This window comes from Psammomys obesus, unplaced genomic scaffold (assembly GCF_907164565.1).
Source record: "Psammomys obesus unplaced genomic scaffold, mPsaObe1.curated_primary_1811, whole genome shotgun sequence".
In the NCBI taxonomy this organism is placed as follows: domain Eukaryota; kingdom Metazoa; phylum Chordata; class Mammalia; order Rodentia; family Muridae; genus Psammomys; species Psammomys obesus.
This window is the reverse complement of record NW_026596057.1, coordinates 25952872-25969102: the sequence shown is the minus strand read 5'-3', so window position 1 is coordinate 25969102 and position 16231 is coordinate 25952872. Positions and strand designations below refer to the sequence as shown.

General features: G+C 41.6%; 1 protein-coding gene across 1 annotated transcript; it reads right to left on the bottom strand.

Annotated features, from left to right (window-relative positions):
- Positions 1-10043: 10043 nt before the first annotated feature.
- Positions 10044-13220, bottom strand: Rgs2 (regulator of G protein signaling 2). The gene is made up of 5 exons (XM_055624495.1): positions 13066-13220; positions 12040-12141; positions 11868-11929; positions 11154-11320; positions 10044-10900 (listed from the first exon to the last, which is right to left on the bottom strand). Exons 1-5 carry the CDS (start codon positions 13173-13175, stop codon positions 10706-10708), a joined length of 636 nt encoding a protein of 211 aa, XP_055480470.1. The 5' UTR covers positions 13176-13220; the 3' UTR covers positions 10044-10705.
- Between the last annotated feature and the right edge of the window lie 3011 nt (positions 13221-16231).

Genomic DNA, 16231 nt, shown 5'->3' with positions numbered 1-16231 from the left:
TGTTTCAAACCCTATCCCTGTTTCTACAGCCTGGAGAGCATCCTCTCCTCCAGCTGCAGCCTGTTTATCTTCCCCCAGGAGTGCATTTGAAGGGTTATGTGCTGGCTAGTTTTATGTCAGCTTGCTTCAAGGTAGACTCATTTGGGAAGAGAGAACCTCAACCGAGATGTCCCTGCTAGGTTGGCCTGGGGGCAAGCCTGTGGATGTACATTTTCTTGACTGATGATTGATTATGAGAGGTCTCAGCTCACTGTGGGTGGTGCTCTCCTGGGCTGGTGGTCCTGGGTGCTATAAGAAAGCAGGATGAACAAGTCATAAGAAGCAAACCCTAAACAAAGTTCCTCAGTGGCTTCTGTATCAGTTCTTGACTCCACCTCCATGCCCTGATTTCCCTGGATGACAGACTCTAAGTTGAGAGATGAAGTAGACCCTTTCTGCCAGGTTGCTTTTGGTTTTGGTATTTTTGTCACAGTATGGTTCTCTTCCTGCCTGGGGGTCTGTTTGTTTCTACCAGCCCTCGAAGGCAGGAGGGGTAGAAGATGAGATGCAGAGCCGGTGAGCACGATGGAGATCAGACACTCCAGGAACCACTTCAGGGAGCTAGATCAATTTTAATTCCAGAGAACAAAGGCTATATACACCTTGGGGAATGGGTGGTGGGCTTCAAGTATAGGTGTATGTACATAACTGGTTAAAAATAGGCACTTCAAGGATACTTAATTTGCTTTAAATAGCACACTCCTATCAGGTGAACAAGAACACAGTACCTAATTATCCTATAGGCACAGGGAAAGGAGAGCTAGCAGAGAGCTGTGTCAAAGGCCATATATCAAATGTGGTTAGGAGCATCTATGTCTACAGACACTCTCCAGATGAAGTCAGGCAGAGAGCAGGAGGCCCTTCTGGGGAGAGGGAGTCTGCACCATAAAGCCAAGCTCAGAACAGCTACCCGGATTGGGAGGACTGCAGCCTCAAAGGGCAGGGTCCTTCCTTCAAAAATCACAGCAATAGAAACCTCATTAAGTCATGTTGGTCGTCCTATCCAGGAGACTGGTAGCCACACTCAACCTAGTGTAAATCTCTTCCACTTGTTTAAAGGCAGCAGCCATCTGCCTTCTCAGTGACTGCTTTGTTTACTTTTCTATTTTACTCTAAAGCTACACTCATTTAGTCCAAAGGCAAGGTCATGCCCCAGAGCCCTATGACCTTGAAGTTGCTAACACAGGAAAACACCAGGGCATCTCACTTCTTTCATACTCCTTCTTGAGCATCTTCCTGGACAGTTCCATCTCTTGTAGCTTGATGGTCTAAGTCTGCACCTCTTTTAAAGCATCCAATTTTAACTAAGTTTCTTCACTTAACCGTTTTCTTGCTTCGCTAGAGGCTGTCCTTCTGAGAGCTGTCTTGCTTCTGGGAAGAACAGACTGTAAGGGGAGAGTTTAAAGAAAAATGCTTCCTGGATAACTAAACACCTGTAGATAAAAATAACAATAACAACAAGAACAAAGCAAGTCTATGTCATACTTCAGGTGAAAATCAACACAAATGGCTCATATTATTAAATGTGAGGAATTAACATTTAAATAAAACTTTACTATGAACATTTGAGAAAATCCTTGGTGCCTAGGGGTTCATAGGCTTGACATCAAAAGCAAAATTCATAAAATAAAAAATAAGTAATTTTAGAGTTCATCAAAACTCTTATTTAGATGAGGAAACAAGCTAAGGTTGAGAGATAATTTGGCAAACTACATAGTTGGTAGAAGATTCATGTGAGTACTCAGTAATCCAATTAAAAGGGACAAAACAGACACTTCTTTATTGTCACCAAATTCTGTGTTGTAGGGGCAAAAAAAAAAAAATGATCAGTCATACTTTACTTATGTACAACTCCTCTGGAATATTTGGAGGGTTGTCTCTTCCTCCCCTACACCCCCACAACGAACCGAAACATGCAGCTGCCATACCTAACACTTCCCAGCCACGCTTGACTGGATAAAGACAATAGTCTATTCAGGCAGAATCAAATTCAGATGCACTGTGGAACCCCAAATACCGAGTCATGGGTTAACTGCTCAGTGACATTAAGACAAGTACATCAGTCCAACAGCTACTTAGCATTGTTTGATACTGTGGGATACTCACAAGCTTTTTTTTTTAAACAAAACCATGGTTGCCTTCAGATGATTCTTGAACAAAATTATTTCTAACCTGTTTACATTGTTACCCTTAAAATGGTGATTACTTTAGTCGTGCATTTTATGAAACCTTATAGTATTTGTGAGACTGTCTAACTTGAAACAAGTTGAACACATTAAAAAGAAGTAGAACTTGAAGTCCTGACATTTGTGTTCCAATGATTAAAGACTACTCCTCTGAGAGACACCCTCCATGAGGGTCTGCCAAATGACTGTCAGTCCTGTAAGCTTCCTCATCAACAGGGAAGAATAGCACTTTTTTCCTAAGCCAAAGCTTAGCTCGCCTTTGCCGGACTATCCCAAGCTCCTGGAAATGAAGTATTTTTAACCGTGCTCCACAGCGCTGTTTCAAAATGCTGCCATCACTGATAACCTGAGATTATATTCTGAAGCTTAAGACTGAGAGAGTGATTCAAAATAGGGCTGGAAACAGGCCCAAAGCATTGGACATCCAAGTGCATTAAATATCAAAACAGGAAGTAAAAACAAAAGAAAACAGCAACTACAGCTACCACTCTGGGCTTCTTCCAGCCTGCAAAGCAGGTCAACATACAACAGCTTCTCTTCACTCTCTTTTGAAATACTTCTTTTATTTTAATTTTTTTTTTTATTTTGATGATGTCTGTGCGTGTCTAAGGTACACTCAAGCTAAATGAACACTCAGCTTTGCTCCCCAGGAAGTTTGCATACCGGTCACTGCAATTTCTAAACTGTAAAACCAACAGATGAATTTGGGATTTGAGAGAATCAAACACTAAAACCTTATGCAAGACCCATATGCTCTGTTGTTCCCTAAATTTGTAAGGCAGTTATACACAATCAAGGTGAAAAACACGTAGACTCATGAATTTATTTTTTGCAGATGAGTTTAGCATATTTAAATAAAATTGCTTGTTATTGGAGACATATTTATTGGAGAATTTGTGATTTAACCACTCAGCCAAAACCCATGAGTTAGTCAGACTAAATCCTTCGCATCTGGACAGTTCTAGTTACTCTTCAAATTAAGCACAAAAGGTCAGAGGTCATTGTTGCTCATTTCGTTGGAGTATAAAACAGACATGCTGTTAGGAAGGTTTTACAAAGCAGAAACTTCATCTGTACTTTGAAAAATAGGTAACATTTAGGGGAAGAGAAAATGGCTGTAAGCAAGGTAAAATAACTAGGTAAAATCTAGTTATTATGAAAAAAAAAAAAACAAGAAAACCCAGTATTAAATGCTCCTATTTAGTATCAGGAAATAAGGCCAAATGGTCAGAAAAATCAAACTGACATCTATGAAATGTTTTAGCCTTCAGCCCGAGAATTTACCTTGTCAGAGAGGTCTTAAGTTTTTCTGAGCATAAAAATCAGGTGAGAATACCAATATTCACACACCATCTAAGCAAGTGATTGGGAGCATGGCATAGGATCCAGAGCATGGCATAGGATCCAGAGCTTGCTGAACATTCAGCAGGAGTGACAACACTGAGCAGGCACATGGCTAGGGTATGTGTCATGGTTTGGAGGTGAGGTGTTCCTTCAGACTCATTTACTGAAGGTTTGGCTTCTACATCGCAGATCCAATCCTGAGAGGTGACTAGATCACGAGGAGTCCTGACTGAATCAATGAGTTGATGCATCTACTTCCTGACTTGTTAGGATATGAAAGGCTTTCTTTCACCTTGTCCTTCTGTCATGATATTACACCTTGCAATGGGGAATAACAAGAATGGAATTAGCCAATCAGACACTGTACCTCTGAAAACCTGAGCAAAATACATCTTTCTTCCTTTATGTTGTTGTCTTAGTTAGGCTTCTATGGCTGCAATGAGACACACTGTGACCAAAAGCAAGTTGGGGAAGAAAGGGCTTATTTGGCTAACACTTCCTCATTATAGTCAAGCACTGAAGAAAGTAAGGACAGGAACTCAAAACAGGGCAGGAACCTGGAGGCGGGAAGCAAGGAGGGGTGTTGCTTCCTGGCTTGCTCCTCCATGGCTTGCTCAGCCTGCTTTCTTATAGAACCCAGGACCACCAGCCCAGGGATGGCCCCACCCACATTGGGCTGGGCCCTCCTGTATCACTCACTAATTTAAAAAAATGCCTTATATGTCTGCATACAACCAGATCTTATGGAAGCATTTTCTTAATTGAGGTTCACTCCTCTCAGATGAGTTTAACATGTGTTAAGGTGACGTAAAACTATCCAGCACAGTTGTTTTCCTCAGGTATTTTGTTACAGTGATGAAAAGTGACTGACACAGCAAGAGAAGAAAAGAGATATCTAGGTTTATTGAGGAGGAAGATATAGTAAAGCTTGGAGTATTGTGACCAGAAGCACATGGCTGATGGGCTTTTGGAATCTAGTTTTATCCATGGACTTGGAAAGGGGCAGGGAGAAGCGGAGGGAGGGTGGGGTTGGGAGGGAATAAGGGAGCAGGATACAACTGGGATACAGAGTTAATAAAATGTAACTAATAATAATAAACAATAAAAAAAAGAAAATTAAAAAAAAAAAAAAAGGAATTATAACCTGAAAGCCTCCTTCTTGTGGCCTAGCTTCCATGGTTCCAGAAAATACTATGCAAAGTGCTAAGGGAAGGAAGGAGTTAATAGTCCACCCCAGCTGCAGCACCAATGACCAGTAGCTCTCACTAGCATGGTAAGACACCTGTAAAATATGTGCAGTAAGCGTCACTCCCATACTGCTGTAGACCTGCAAATGTCTAATTGGACTTAAGGCCCCCTCAAGGATGGAAGGCATGTCTTGTACTATCAGTGCTATCATGGCCTTAGAGGAGAACCTGCTATCACCACTTCATTAGACCAGCAAATAATTCCTTACTATATCCTAAGTCTCATCCTTATATTCACAGAGAGTAGCTAACACTTTCATCATAAAAGCTTTTCGCAGCAAGTAGGGACCATCACAGAAAACTGCAGTGGACACAATGCAGAGATCAATGGATCATCTCTATCCCAGCTCCTGTATTTATGGCTCAGGAACATATTGGAAAAATTGTAAGAGCCAGAATACCAGGAGGTCTTAGGTTAAACAGTCTCCCCTAGAAATGGCTGCATGAACAAAACTGGGACAATTGATATATCAAAATACAGGGAAGAGGATAGATTCCACAGGTCCCATATCCCTAGGCAAAGAACTACAGACAGCTAATACTTTTGGGAGAGGGAAAATTAGCCTCTCTCAGGGAACTAGCCTGGCCTCTCTTTATGACATAGCTGATACAAAGTGGTCAGCCGTGAGACTGTACACACATAAACAACAGAAACAGAGTCAGCATATTGTTTTTATGTTTGTACACATATATAAACACATATCTGATATGCAACAATAATAATTAAAGAAAAAGAGGCTATCCATTTGAAAGTTTGGTCCAGGGTTAATAGAAAAGGTTGAAGGGAGGGTACCTGAGAGAGGCTGCAGAGGAAGGAGGAAAATTACATAATTCTATTTTAATTTAAATGTATAAAAAACTTTAAAAAGGGAAGTGAAATGCAGCAACCGAGTTCTGCTTTTTATCTGTCTTTCACAACAGAGGGTCATCTCATCTACTTCTTGTGCATTTTCTAGACTCACAAACCCTTCACAAATATTTGCCAAAAATAAAATCAACAATAAATTGTAGGTATAAGGTTATTGTGTAATTCAAGTGCTGATTTCTGTACCCCCCATACCTGGTTGCAATTCTTGTTCTGAGAATCTCCTATCTCAAAGTTGTATAAACACTGCTCCTCAATTGTCCAGTTGTCCCATGGTATATCGATAAAGCAGCTTACATCCAATCAATAAACAGGGTAGAGAATAAGGCTGGACTTGCTGCCAGCCCCAGGAGGAGGAGTAAGAAGAGAAAATAGGAGAATGAGCCACTGGCAGAGGTCCAGGTGACATCAGATTAGGAGCTGGAGAAAGAAAGCTACCAAGTGCAAGAATCTCTGGGATGTACACTGGAAGGAAACCAGATTTGCTTAGAGAATTAAGAATAGAGTAATAACTGCTCAGTTACTGTGTTGTGAAGCTTATTATTAAACAAATATAAAAGAGTCTCAGTTATTTGTGTGATAGCTGGGTTAAGAGAGAAACTGAGAAACAAACCAATTATATAAAATAATAATAACAGTAAATTTCAAATATATATCCTTTTAAAATACCCATCTTCCAAATTACCATCATAAAATTAAGATGGAATTCTGCTGTGCCTCTTTCAGATGATTCCTCCTTCCTGACTATTATCATCTCTATTTATGAAATACTTCTCATTATTTAAACCAAAAATGCTCCCTTTTCTTCATTCCTTCCTTTTCTCCCTCCTTTCTTCCCTTTTTCCTTCCTTCTTTCCTCCCACCTTCCCTCTCTTCCTCCTTTCCTTCCTTCCTTCCTTCCTTCCTTCCTTCCTTCCTTCCTTCCTTCCTTCCTCCCTTTCTCTCTCTCTCTTTATTTCTCCCCCCTTTCTTCATTTCAAACAATTGAACTCTTGATCCTCCTCTGTCATCATATTAAGTGCTAGTATTAACCATGTCACCATACTTGGCTGTAATTTTGGTTTTATATTTATTTCATCATTTACTTAATTGGTGCCACTGAGAGAACAGGGAAATTGCCTTGTGGCTTATATCAGTGCTTTGCACAGAATAGATAAGTACATAATTTAATATAAGCTAAATGGAATTATTTGCTAATGTTCTGGTGTAGACAGATGGAATTTTCACATCTTACCTAAGACTACAATCTCTTAACTGACTGCCAAACTTCCATATTTTCAATCTTCATATTGCCTTTTGAGTTATTTCCGTAACTTTTAGTTGAGTTTGGTGTCTGATGTTCTCATAATAAAATCTTAACCTTTAGTATTCAAGGCCCTCCACCTCCTGCGCTATAGTTTGCACCCTACCCTTAACATTGGTAGGTTCCCATGCTGCACCATGGATCAGAAATGGTTAAAGCCAGGCCTTCTTTTATTTCATGCTGTGGCCTTAGACTGACTCTTTTATCTGGTAGGTCAAAGAAGAACTTCTAGGTTGTTATCATCACATTGAGTAACTCCAAGCTGCTCCTTAGCCAAGAATTACCAACAAGTCCCGAAGACTCGTCCGGGTGCCATTGACTAAGGGACTACATACGTCAAAAAGCATCTGAGCCAGACCTGTCAAAGTTTACCTTCCAGTGTCGGTGATGCTCTCTATCACTCAGAACAACTCTTCAGCTGCCATTTCAGGCTAATTCAGGGAAATGGTGCTCAGCATAGGGCAAGCTCCGCATCGTCCACATTGTTTGCATTCACTGTGTTTTCATTCATGGCTCTTCTCCTGATGGAAGTTCACAGCCTCTGTCTCTTCTCACTCTCTGGCTCCAAATGATCAAATACAATGATCAAACAACACAAAAGTACCCACCTGTCTTTCCTATTAAAATTTAGATGATTTCATTGAAATCATTTGTGACAACACTGCTCACATGACAAATAAAAACAACTTTCTATTTACTTCAGTCTGACTGTGAAATGACTATACTTTGAAACATCCTTGCCATTAAAATACATTCACAATGAAAATTATCAAAATAGATGGCCTGTGGGTCCTAAGTGTCTGAACTGTGGAAAACTGGAACAGTGAGTTATACTTACTTGTGGAGGTATGCGGTTTCTAATCTGAAATCTGTTTCAATTTGTTCCACCAAGAGGACATGGAAAATGCCATCTCAACAAAGCTTATGCTTTCAGGAGCTCTGCACGTCAAAACTTTTGATTTATTTATTATGTTTGTTATTGGCCTTTCTTTCTACCAGAAGTCAAATGCCATGGGGAATGTGCCTAGTTAAAAATATTTATTGATTGATTATCAAATGAAAAAGTTCTGAAAATACTTACAGCCACTTGAGCCAGTGAACTTTTCAAGTCTTTCCCCTTTAAAAAATCTGGGTACAATGAAATATGCCTGCAGTCCCATCTACTCTGGAGCCTGGGACAGGAGAATTATTTTAGCCTAAAAATTTAGGACCAGATTGGGAATCCTAATCTGATATCTTCTTTAAATAAACAAGCAAACAAATAAACAATCAAACAAAATAACAACCAAAAAAGAAAATCCCTAGTAAATTTTACATTGTATATCAGGTGCTGGGAATCAGCAGAGAGTAGAAAAGAAGCACAAGATCTTCACTTGCGCTTTTCATAATCTAAGTGGAAAATATAAAATAATAAATAATTATGAAAAGTAAAGAAAAATAACTCTATTAAGTACCCTGAATTGCAGAACCGGATGCTGTGACATCTGCAAAGGAATGTGGTCTAGTGAAGGAGGTCAGAGACCACTTCCCCGGGGAAGTGGCAATCGCATCGATAGGTGAGTGGTAAGAGCTAAAATTACTCTGTGCAGAGAGGAACTATTAGGTGGAAAGAGTCCCTGGGGCAGAGGGGCATAGCATCTTCAAGCAAAACGGAAGGAAAGAAGGGCAGTGAGGCTGATGCAGGGAATTGTGTACAAGGTTGGGAGGTAAGAGGAAGTCAGCCCTGCAGGCTTAGGCTATATTAGGGATGCTGCTTTCGTCTTAATGTTTAGGAGACCTGTCAGGGGCTCAGAAGTGACAGGAAACAAGGTCAGGTTTGTGTGAAAGGATCCCGAGTTAAGAAGGAAATACTAGGTGTAGGAGATGCTAAGCAGAGGGAGGTGGGTTAACTGCTGCAGTCACGGTGGCATCTTCCACCAGAGCGGGGACTGAGGAAGAGCTGGACAGGGTGTGAGGTGAAGCAGCTAGGACTTGGTGCAACCAGAAGTTATTCTGTATCTGTTATATGCCATTCAGGCTGCTGGGATACAGAAAGAAGCAAAGTTGCCCCTCCTGTACTTGTGTTTGTTCTAGATATCTGGTTAAAGATGGGAGTTAGGGTGGTCCGAAGAAACAGCATCTGAAACAATATAGGCCATTTTCCCTTGGAAAGTAAGAAAAAGAATAAAGGCATCTTTCAGTGTTTCACATTTCTAAACTACTTTAAAACACCCTTTATTGTGTATAGCATCAAGGAGATAAGCAAAAGAGGAATCAATGAGGAACCAGGGCAAAAAAAATGGGTGTTCTAAGGGTCACGAAGCTATGGGATATCATTATTTGGACTCAGGTCTTCCAATTTCAAGCAGAGGGAGGCTCCTGTGCCCTCTCCTTTGCTAAAACCATCCCAGAGATAGAAACTTTGTTTCACAAAGGGAATTCCTCTAAAGTAGGCAGAATGAAGGTCTTTCTCAGGGAAAATACATTTCTGCATTTAGCCTCAGCAACACACTTGCTTTCTCCTCAGTGTCACCTAGAGTAACACAGATTATTAGCCAGATGAAGGCAGGAGATGCAGGGAAACTCTGAGATTTTTGTATTGACCCATCACAGAAGAAACAATTAGTCAGGTATGTGTCTTGCCCATGCCAGGTGTCTGGACCCTAGACTATAACAGGCAGGCAGGTTCACATTTACCTAAACTTCTTTCTTCTCTTAGGCTGCTTGGCCATGTGAGTAACTTTGATTCTTTTTTTCCACCATGGTCTCTTAGTACTCATTTTTAGCTGTTCCTTAACACACAGGTCAATGTTCTTTTTTCTTTTTTTTTTTTCTTCTTTTATTAAATAACACGTTTGACTTTCACAATGAGTGGTCCTGGGAATGTGTGTATAGTTTTGAAGCAAACATCTTAAAGCAATCATTTCTCACTTTTCAGGGCTGTCAGTTTTCAGTGGACAGGTACAGTAATTAAGCCATGCTCATCCATGCCCTTATCTCTTTACCAGCAAGTTTGTTTTATCTGACATATTTCCAGTTACTGAAATCAAACAGAACAAAATCACATCTGGACTTCCAAATGTTCAATGACATTATTTATCAAAATAAATTTATTGAAAGTATTCAAAAACCGCTTCAAAGTTTAGCTGCCCACAAGACAGTTTTGGCACTCAGAACAGACACTGGTTTTCTACAGAACAGCACTCATTCCCTCGCACACACCAGCTAACAATGCAAACATACTTCTCAGTTTCAGTGATACAGGACACAATTCACTAATGATCTGTAGTCCTAAGAACTTCAACACCCTTGCACACAGTAAACATGTTAATGTTAATAGTACTGGAATATTAAAACTAGAACTAAAACATGGACTGGATTAGGGGAGGGTCTACAGCCAGCTAGCTAAGGCCACATAATCCCAGACCTATTGATTTTAAATGTTTGGACCAACAACATTCCATTGTATCTTTCACCTCCCACCCTTGCTTTTTCCCAGTTAGGGACAGCACATTCAGAACACTGTTCCCTTCCTCTGTTCTTCACACAGCAAGGGAAGCTGTTCTCACACAGAGCTTCTCCTAGGTTGCTGGCTTCCTGATTCACTACCGAACTTTGAATCAATAGTTCTGAGCGATGTTTTCCTAACACTCAGGCTGAATTCGAGGTCAGTCTTTTGGCAGGGTCACAGCCTTTCCTCTTGGGAGACAGAATGAAATGTCCTTTGTTGGGGCTCCTTGTCTCATGTAGCATGGGGCTCCATGGTGATCTGTGGCTTTTTACACAAGTCCTGGTAGAATTCTGACTCCAGGAAACGGGGATAAGAATTGTTCTCCATCAAGCTGTAAACCCTCCTCTGAGCTGTTGTAAAGCAGCCACTCGTAGCCTCTTGGATATTTTGGGCAATCAGAGTTTTTGTTTGAAAGTCTATGTTTATCTGGAAGAACAAAACAAAACTTGATTTATTTGGTATTCAACACTACAAATCGACGCTTAATAATAAAACATAAAAGGCATAATTTGTGATCAGCTATAACTGTCAGTTTTGGAGGTTAAATGTTAGGATGGGGTGAACAGCCATACCCGGCCTTCCCACTTGCACTTTAATTTCGTGCATTTAATTCTCGTGTTTCCCCAGTGTGGTTGAAGATGTTGAAATTAATGCTAATAGGAATAACTTGTTTTCTTACCTCCTTGGGAGCTTCCTTTTCTATGAAGTCGGTGTATATTTTTCTTGCTTTTGAGGAGAGTTTTTGGGGTGATTTGGTTTTTTTGAAATCTTCACAAGCCAACCAGAATTCAATGTTTTCTTCACAGAACTCAGATTTTAAAAATGCCCTGAATGCAGCAAGCCCATCTGAAAGCACAAGAGAAGAAGCATGTAGAATGTGAATTGAGTGACCAAATAGCACATTGATCAGAATGATCAGTTTCCTAGATTTCACTCAACCTGTCATCCTCAGAATTTAGCTCTCTAAGTACTAAGATGCCAGTAGGCAAAAATGCTTTAGCTTGTATTCTGCAACAACAATATACTTAACTTCACTGTCAACGCAAAACAAATATTTTTATAGGACAGCCATTAAGTTCACTAGGAACTAGAGTTTTTGAAAACATTCTATGCAATGGAAAAGCTGACTCAATCATAACTATGAATAACTGTCACTTTAATTTTTAGGCTCAGGTGGGGAACCACCTGAGGTGAATACCTCATGCTTTTCCATGATTAAACTTGGTGAAATAAAGGAAAAAAAAGAAAAAGCAACAAAACAAAACGGTCTTTATGCTGTAAATAGTGGTAATGTCTAAAGCACTTCCTGCAAGCTGCTTATTTGTGGTGTGAACACATCATTTCTAGGCCCTTGAGACACTGGTAAGAGAGCACATTCACGAGGCTAACTTACATTTACTGGCCAGCAGTTCATCAAATGCTTCTGCCCAGAGCTGAGCTTCCTCAGGAGAAGGCCTGAAAGAGAAGTTCCGCACATGAGCTATACCACACATGACAGTTCCCCTTTCCTGTTCAGTGGCTTGGCTAGATAATCATCTCTGTAACTACCACAGTTCACAACTTACTTGATAAAAGTTTGCTGTTTGCTTTTCTTGCCAGTTTTGGGTTTCCCAGGAGTGGAGGAATTTTGCAAGAAGTAGCTCAAACGGGTCTTCCAATCCTTTAAGCTGGGGGAGGGCGGGGGGGGGAAGAGAAGAAAAATACGTCAGACGGCAATTCTTGAATAGTAAAGTTATCATCAGTTGCAGTAGCTACTCACAGATCAGACAGGCAATTTAAACCCAGCACCTCATGATTGAACATAGTTCTATCCGCTCATCTGACTATGACGAGTTTTACAAGCGGGATGGGACTTCGTAACACAGCTTGGGTATTTTACATTTTCACAAGCATAGATTTTTCTGCATGGCTAACTCCAAGGCGGTGAAATTTTTATGACTGAGAACAGCAGTGGAAGTGTCTTGAGCAAGCTGATTTCCCTTCTCTTTCCGAGCTCGAGGCAATAGGGTTGGCCCACACCAGAGGCAGTGCATAGAGGGGTGTGTGTGTGTGTGTGTGTGTGTGTGTGTGTGTGTGTATGCGTGATGGATTCTTTAGCTCCTCTCCACGACCGCCTACTAGTGCTCCTCTGCAGCAGATACTGCAGAGCAAATTACTCATTCCATGGTCGGTCGTGACAGGCTGAGACCTGCTTTATGATTTAAAAGCGGGATCGCATACATTCAGCTCAAACATCTCCACCCAGCAGCTGTACAAGCAACTCAGAACTAACAATGCAATGTATAGGCTCTGTGCACGCTATTCAGCTGCAGGATTCTGATATCACATTAAATGCAGAACAGAAAAAGCCAAGCAGCGCCTTCTCAGTCCATCTACTGCCGCCTTCAAAACCATTTCCCACGGTCCCTAAACTCTCTGAGCTCACACAGAAAAAGCACACACCGCCGGATTTGGCACGCTAACTTCCTTCTTTCTTTTTTTTCCCTTTCTCGGCAGAGGTTGGAGACTAGAGTTTGCTTAAGGTAAGTAGGTTCCTAGCAGCAAAGCCAGGCAGGGTACAAAGAACTCTCAGGGAGGGAGGGCATACTCACAGCGTCCGCTTCATTTTCTCCCGCTTCTCCTCGACCTTGGGGCCGTTGCCTGCGCTCTTGTCCATGGGTACGCAGTCGTGCTGGACAGCCAGGAACATGGCACTTTGCATACTCAGACTCGCGCGACCTCCGCAGCTGTTTGCGGAGGGGCCGGCTCCGCTGGCTTTTAAGGCGGGCTGCGAGAAGGGGCGGGACCTGGAGGCGCTGGCCACGCCTCTGGGGGGCGCGGATTGGCCCGCTGAGGAGGGTACGAGGGCGGGGCCGCGCGGGCCTGCGGCAGTCACGGCCGCCCCGAAGGGTCTGGAAACCAGGGCGCTGCTGACGTAGGCGCCGCAGCCTCGTGCGCACACGGGGTGGGAGGCGGCGGGCGGGGACAGAGCCTGGTCGCCGTGCTGCTGCTCCGGCGGCCACAGCCGCGGTGGAGGGCGCCCGCTTTCGTGGCACCCCTCCCGGCCGTGCCTTTTCCTTTTTTTTTTTTTTTCCGCCCCACCTTTGCAACCTACCTGTTGTTCACAATCTTTACGGCTCATCCGGACACCTATTTAAAAAACTGCAGCCAGGATGGGGAGAGCCCTGCCGGCTCCACTCAGCCCCTCCACCTGTTTAGGAAACGGAAATGAAGGAGCAGGGAAACCTGAACCGTGGGACGCAGGGCTAGGTGCTAAGATGCTGCGGCTCGCTTGCTCGGGCGTCTTGGAATTTCTTAAAGGGAATGCACTCTGCCCGGGGAGGAAGCGGGAGAAAGTGCCTATTAAAACCTGCTGTTTTAAAAGGCTCTGCATTTTTTTTTTTTTAAACCTTTAAATGCATGGCTGCAGCAGGCTGCTCCGTCACAGGGTCGTTCCCCAGGAGACCTGAAGGGCCAGCGCAGATCTGAGTGATAGTGAGAAACACAAAGGGAAACCCAAGATCCAGTTCTGCTGCACCCGGATCGTTTGTAGTTTTCAGAGTGTAAGGAAGGAATCAGGATTTCCTCATGAGTCTGTTGAACAGGCTCAGAATTTAGCAGATGTCGAACTGCTTAAATTAAGGGGTGGGAGTCGGGAGATGTAAACAGTTCGGGCAAGCTTCATTTGTGATTTCCTCAGAAACCCATCTCTATTCGCAGGTTTCAGTACGACCTGATTTTTAAGAACTAACACATGACTTCAACTACAATCTGATTCAGCTTCCCATGTTACCAGAATGGTGCGGCGGAATACCTAAGTGGGTTTCCTATAAAGTCTGAGCAGACAGACTTAACAAAAAGGTACGGTTTTGGCTCTGGTCATTCTGTTTCACGCTAGACCTGCTAAAAGGAAAATGAAGGCACATTCTTAAAACGGAGAATCAGGCAACACATTGCCACAAGCTGCGGGTAGTTGAGCTCCAGGTTTGGGTTGGAGAACAAAGTCTGCAGTCACTAAGGAAGAAAATAGGTATAACCTTTATTACAAGAGGAATATCATTTCAATTTTAGTAACAAATGCTTGAAAGCATGTTTATGAATCTGTAAGATGGAATTTTTAATAAACCCAAAAGAACTGCATGGTGCCTACATCTATTTTAATTTCTGATGATTTAATACTTATTTACTAAGCATGTATACTAGAAATAGTGTTGCTATTAAAATATGTGTAATGTGCAGACATATTTGATCCTTCTCGACAATACAAAACATGAATTATTTTTCACGTGCAACCCTGGGTCTTAAAAATCATAAACATGGATGTTCCCTTATAGTTCAGTTGTCCCTGGAAACTTTTATCTGTCAACAGGTGCAAGCAGAGTCCGTGTTTAACCAGTAGTTGCTAAGGATCTGTTGAGACAGCCACTTTACCCCTGCTGGAGCCCTAGTTTCTCACATCTAAAAGCAGGACTGTGACTTTTTTTACTGGCCAGACTCATGAGATACTATGCAAATCTTACACGTAAGACCTTTCGTAAGGTCAACAAAATGCATTAATTTTCGCATGTAAACGAGGCAATCTAAAGCCAGCTTTTCAGGATAGAAAAATCATGAGGATTAATTTAAAAATCAATTAGGTTCTAAAGGTGTGAATTCTGTGAATTATCAAGACTATGCAGCCTTGTAGTGTCAAACTTATGATAAATGGCTGACTGGATAACAAAAAAATGAAAATGGAAAATAAGCAAAATAGTTCATATTTAACCTCTTCAAGATCTTGAAGGCAGAAAAGCTCTGTCCTGTTTTTACGTTAACAGAAGTGAATATCCATGTACCTACCTACAACCGGTGGATAGACTGTCTTAGATGATGTTTGCACTTAATACAAGTAGTTTGTTTTCACAAACCTTTTCAGACTGACAATTGATACTAAGTCACAAAATTATTTTTTTCTCCCTGGAAAGTGGTTGCTTGATAAATTTGTGTGAGTTTACAACCACAGGTGATTTTGAGAGTTTAGACAGGACCTACTTCAGACAGAAACCTTTTCCTTGAGAAGTTTCGACGTTGGGCAGGGAGGGAATATAGCAAGGCAGAGTGCTTGCTTAGTACCTAGGGGGCCGTGAATTCTGTCTCCACCGAAAACAAATGCCCGCGTTAAGGTGCTTTAGAGACTGGCTTACATATTTAAAGTAAAAGCTTCCCGTCTGGCGACTTCCCTTTAGAATTTGTTGTTGTTACAGTTGGCTTTTAGGTAAATAGGATTGCTAAACGGTAAGATGACACAGAGTTTCCATTTTGCGGTGGTGGAAGCAGCAATGTCGTGGGTTGTAAAAGTCTGCAGGGGAAGCCTCAGCGTGAGGTTGGCCGATAAACAAAGCCTAGGTTTCCAGTTGAATCTGCCATGCCCTCTACTGGAGGCATCGTCTGAGCACATTCCCCGTGGATTCTCCCAAAGTGCGGTTTGAAAAAAAAATTCTTTCTTTTTCAAATAGTATCACACAGATAAAACCAAGAGTAAAATGTCTCCCTTGATAAAGCCTATCTTCTCCATTAATTAGTCATGAATTCAAATATTTATATAAACTAATTCATGCTTTAGAAATTTGGAACCAAGATACATGCTTAAAGAAAAAAAAAAAAAAAAAACAGAATTCTTCTGTGTTATAACTATGTGGTTTCTTTTCACTTGGCAAGATGTTTCAGTTACTAATTTGGAAGAGCTCTAACCCCATGGCTCACCTTTGTGGAATGTTGATTTAATTTTTTTTTTTTTTT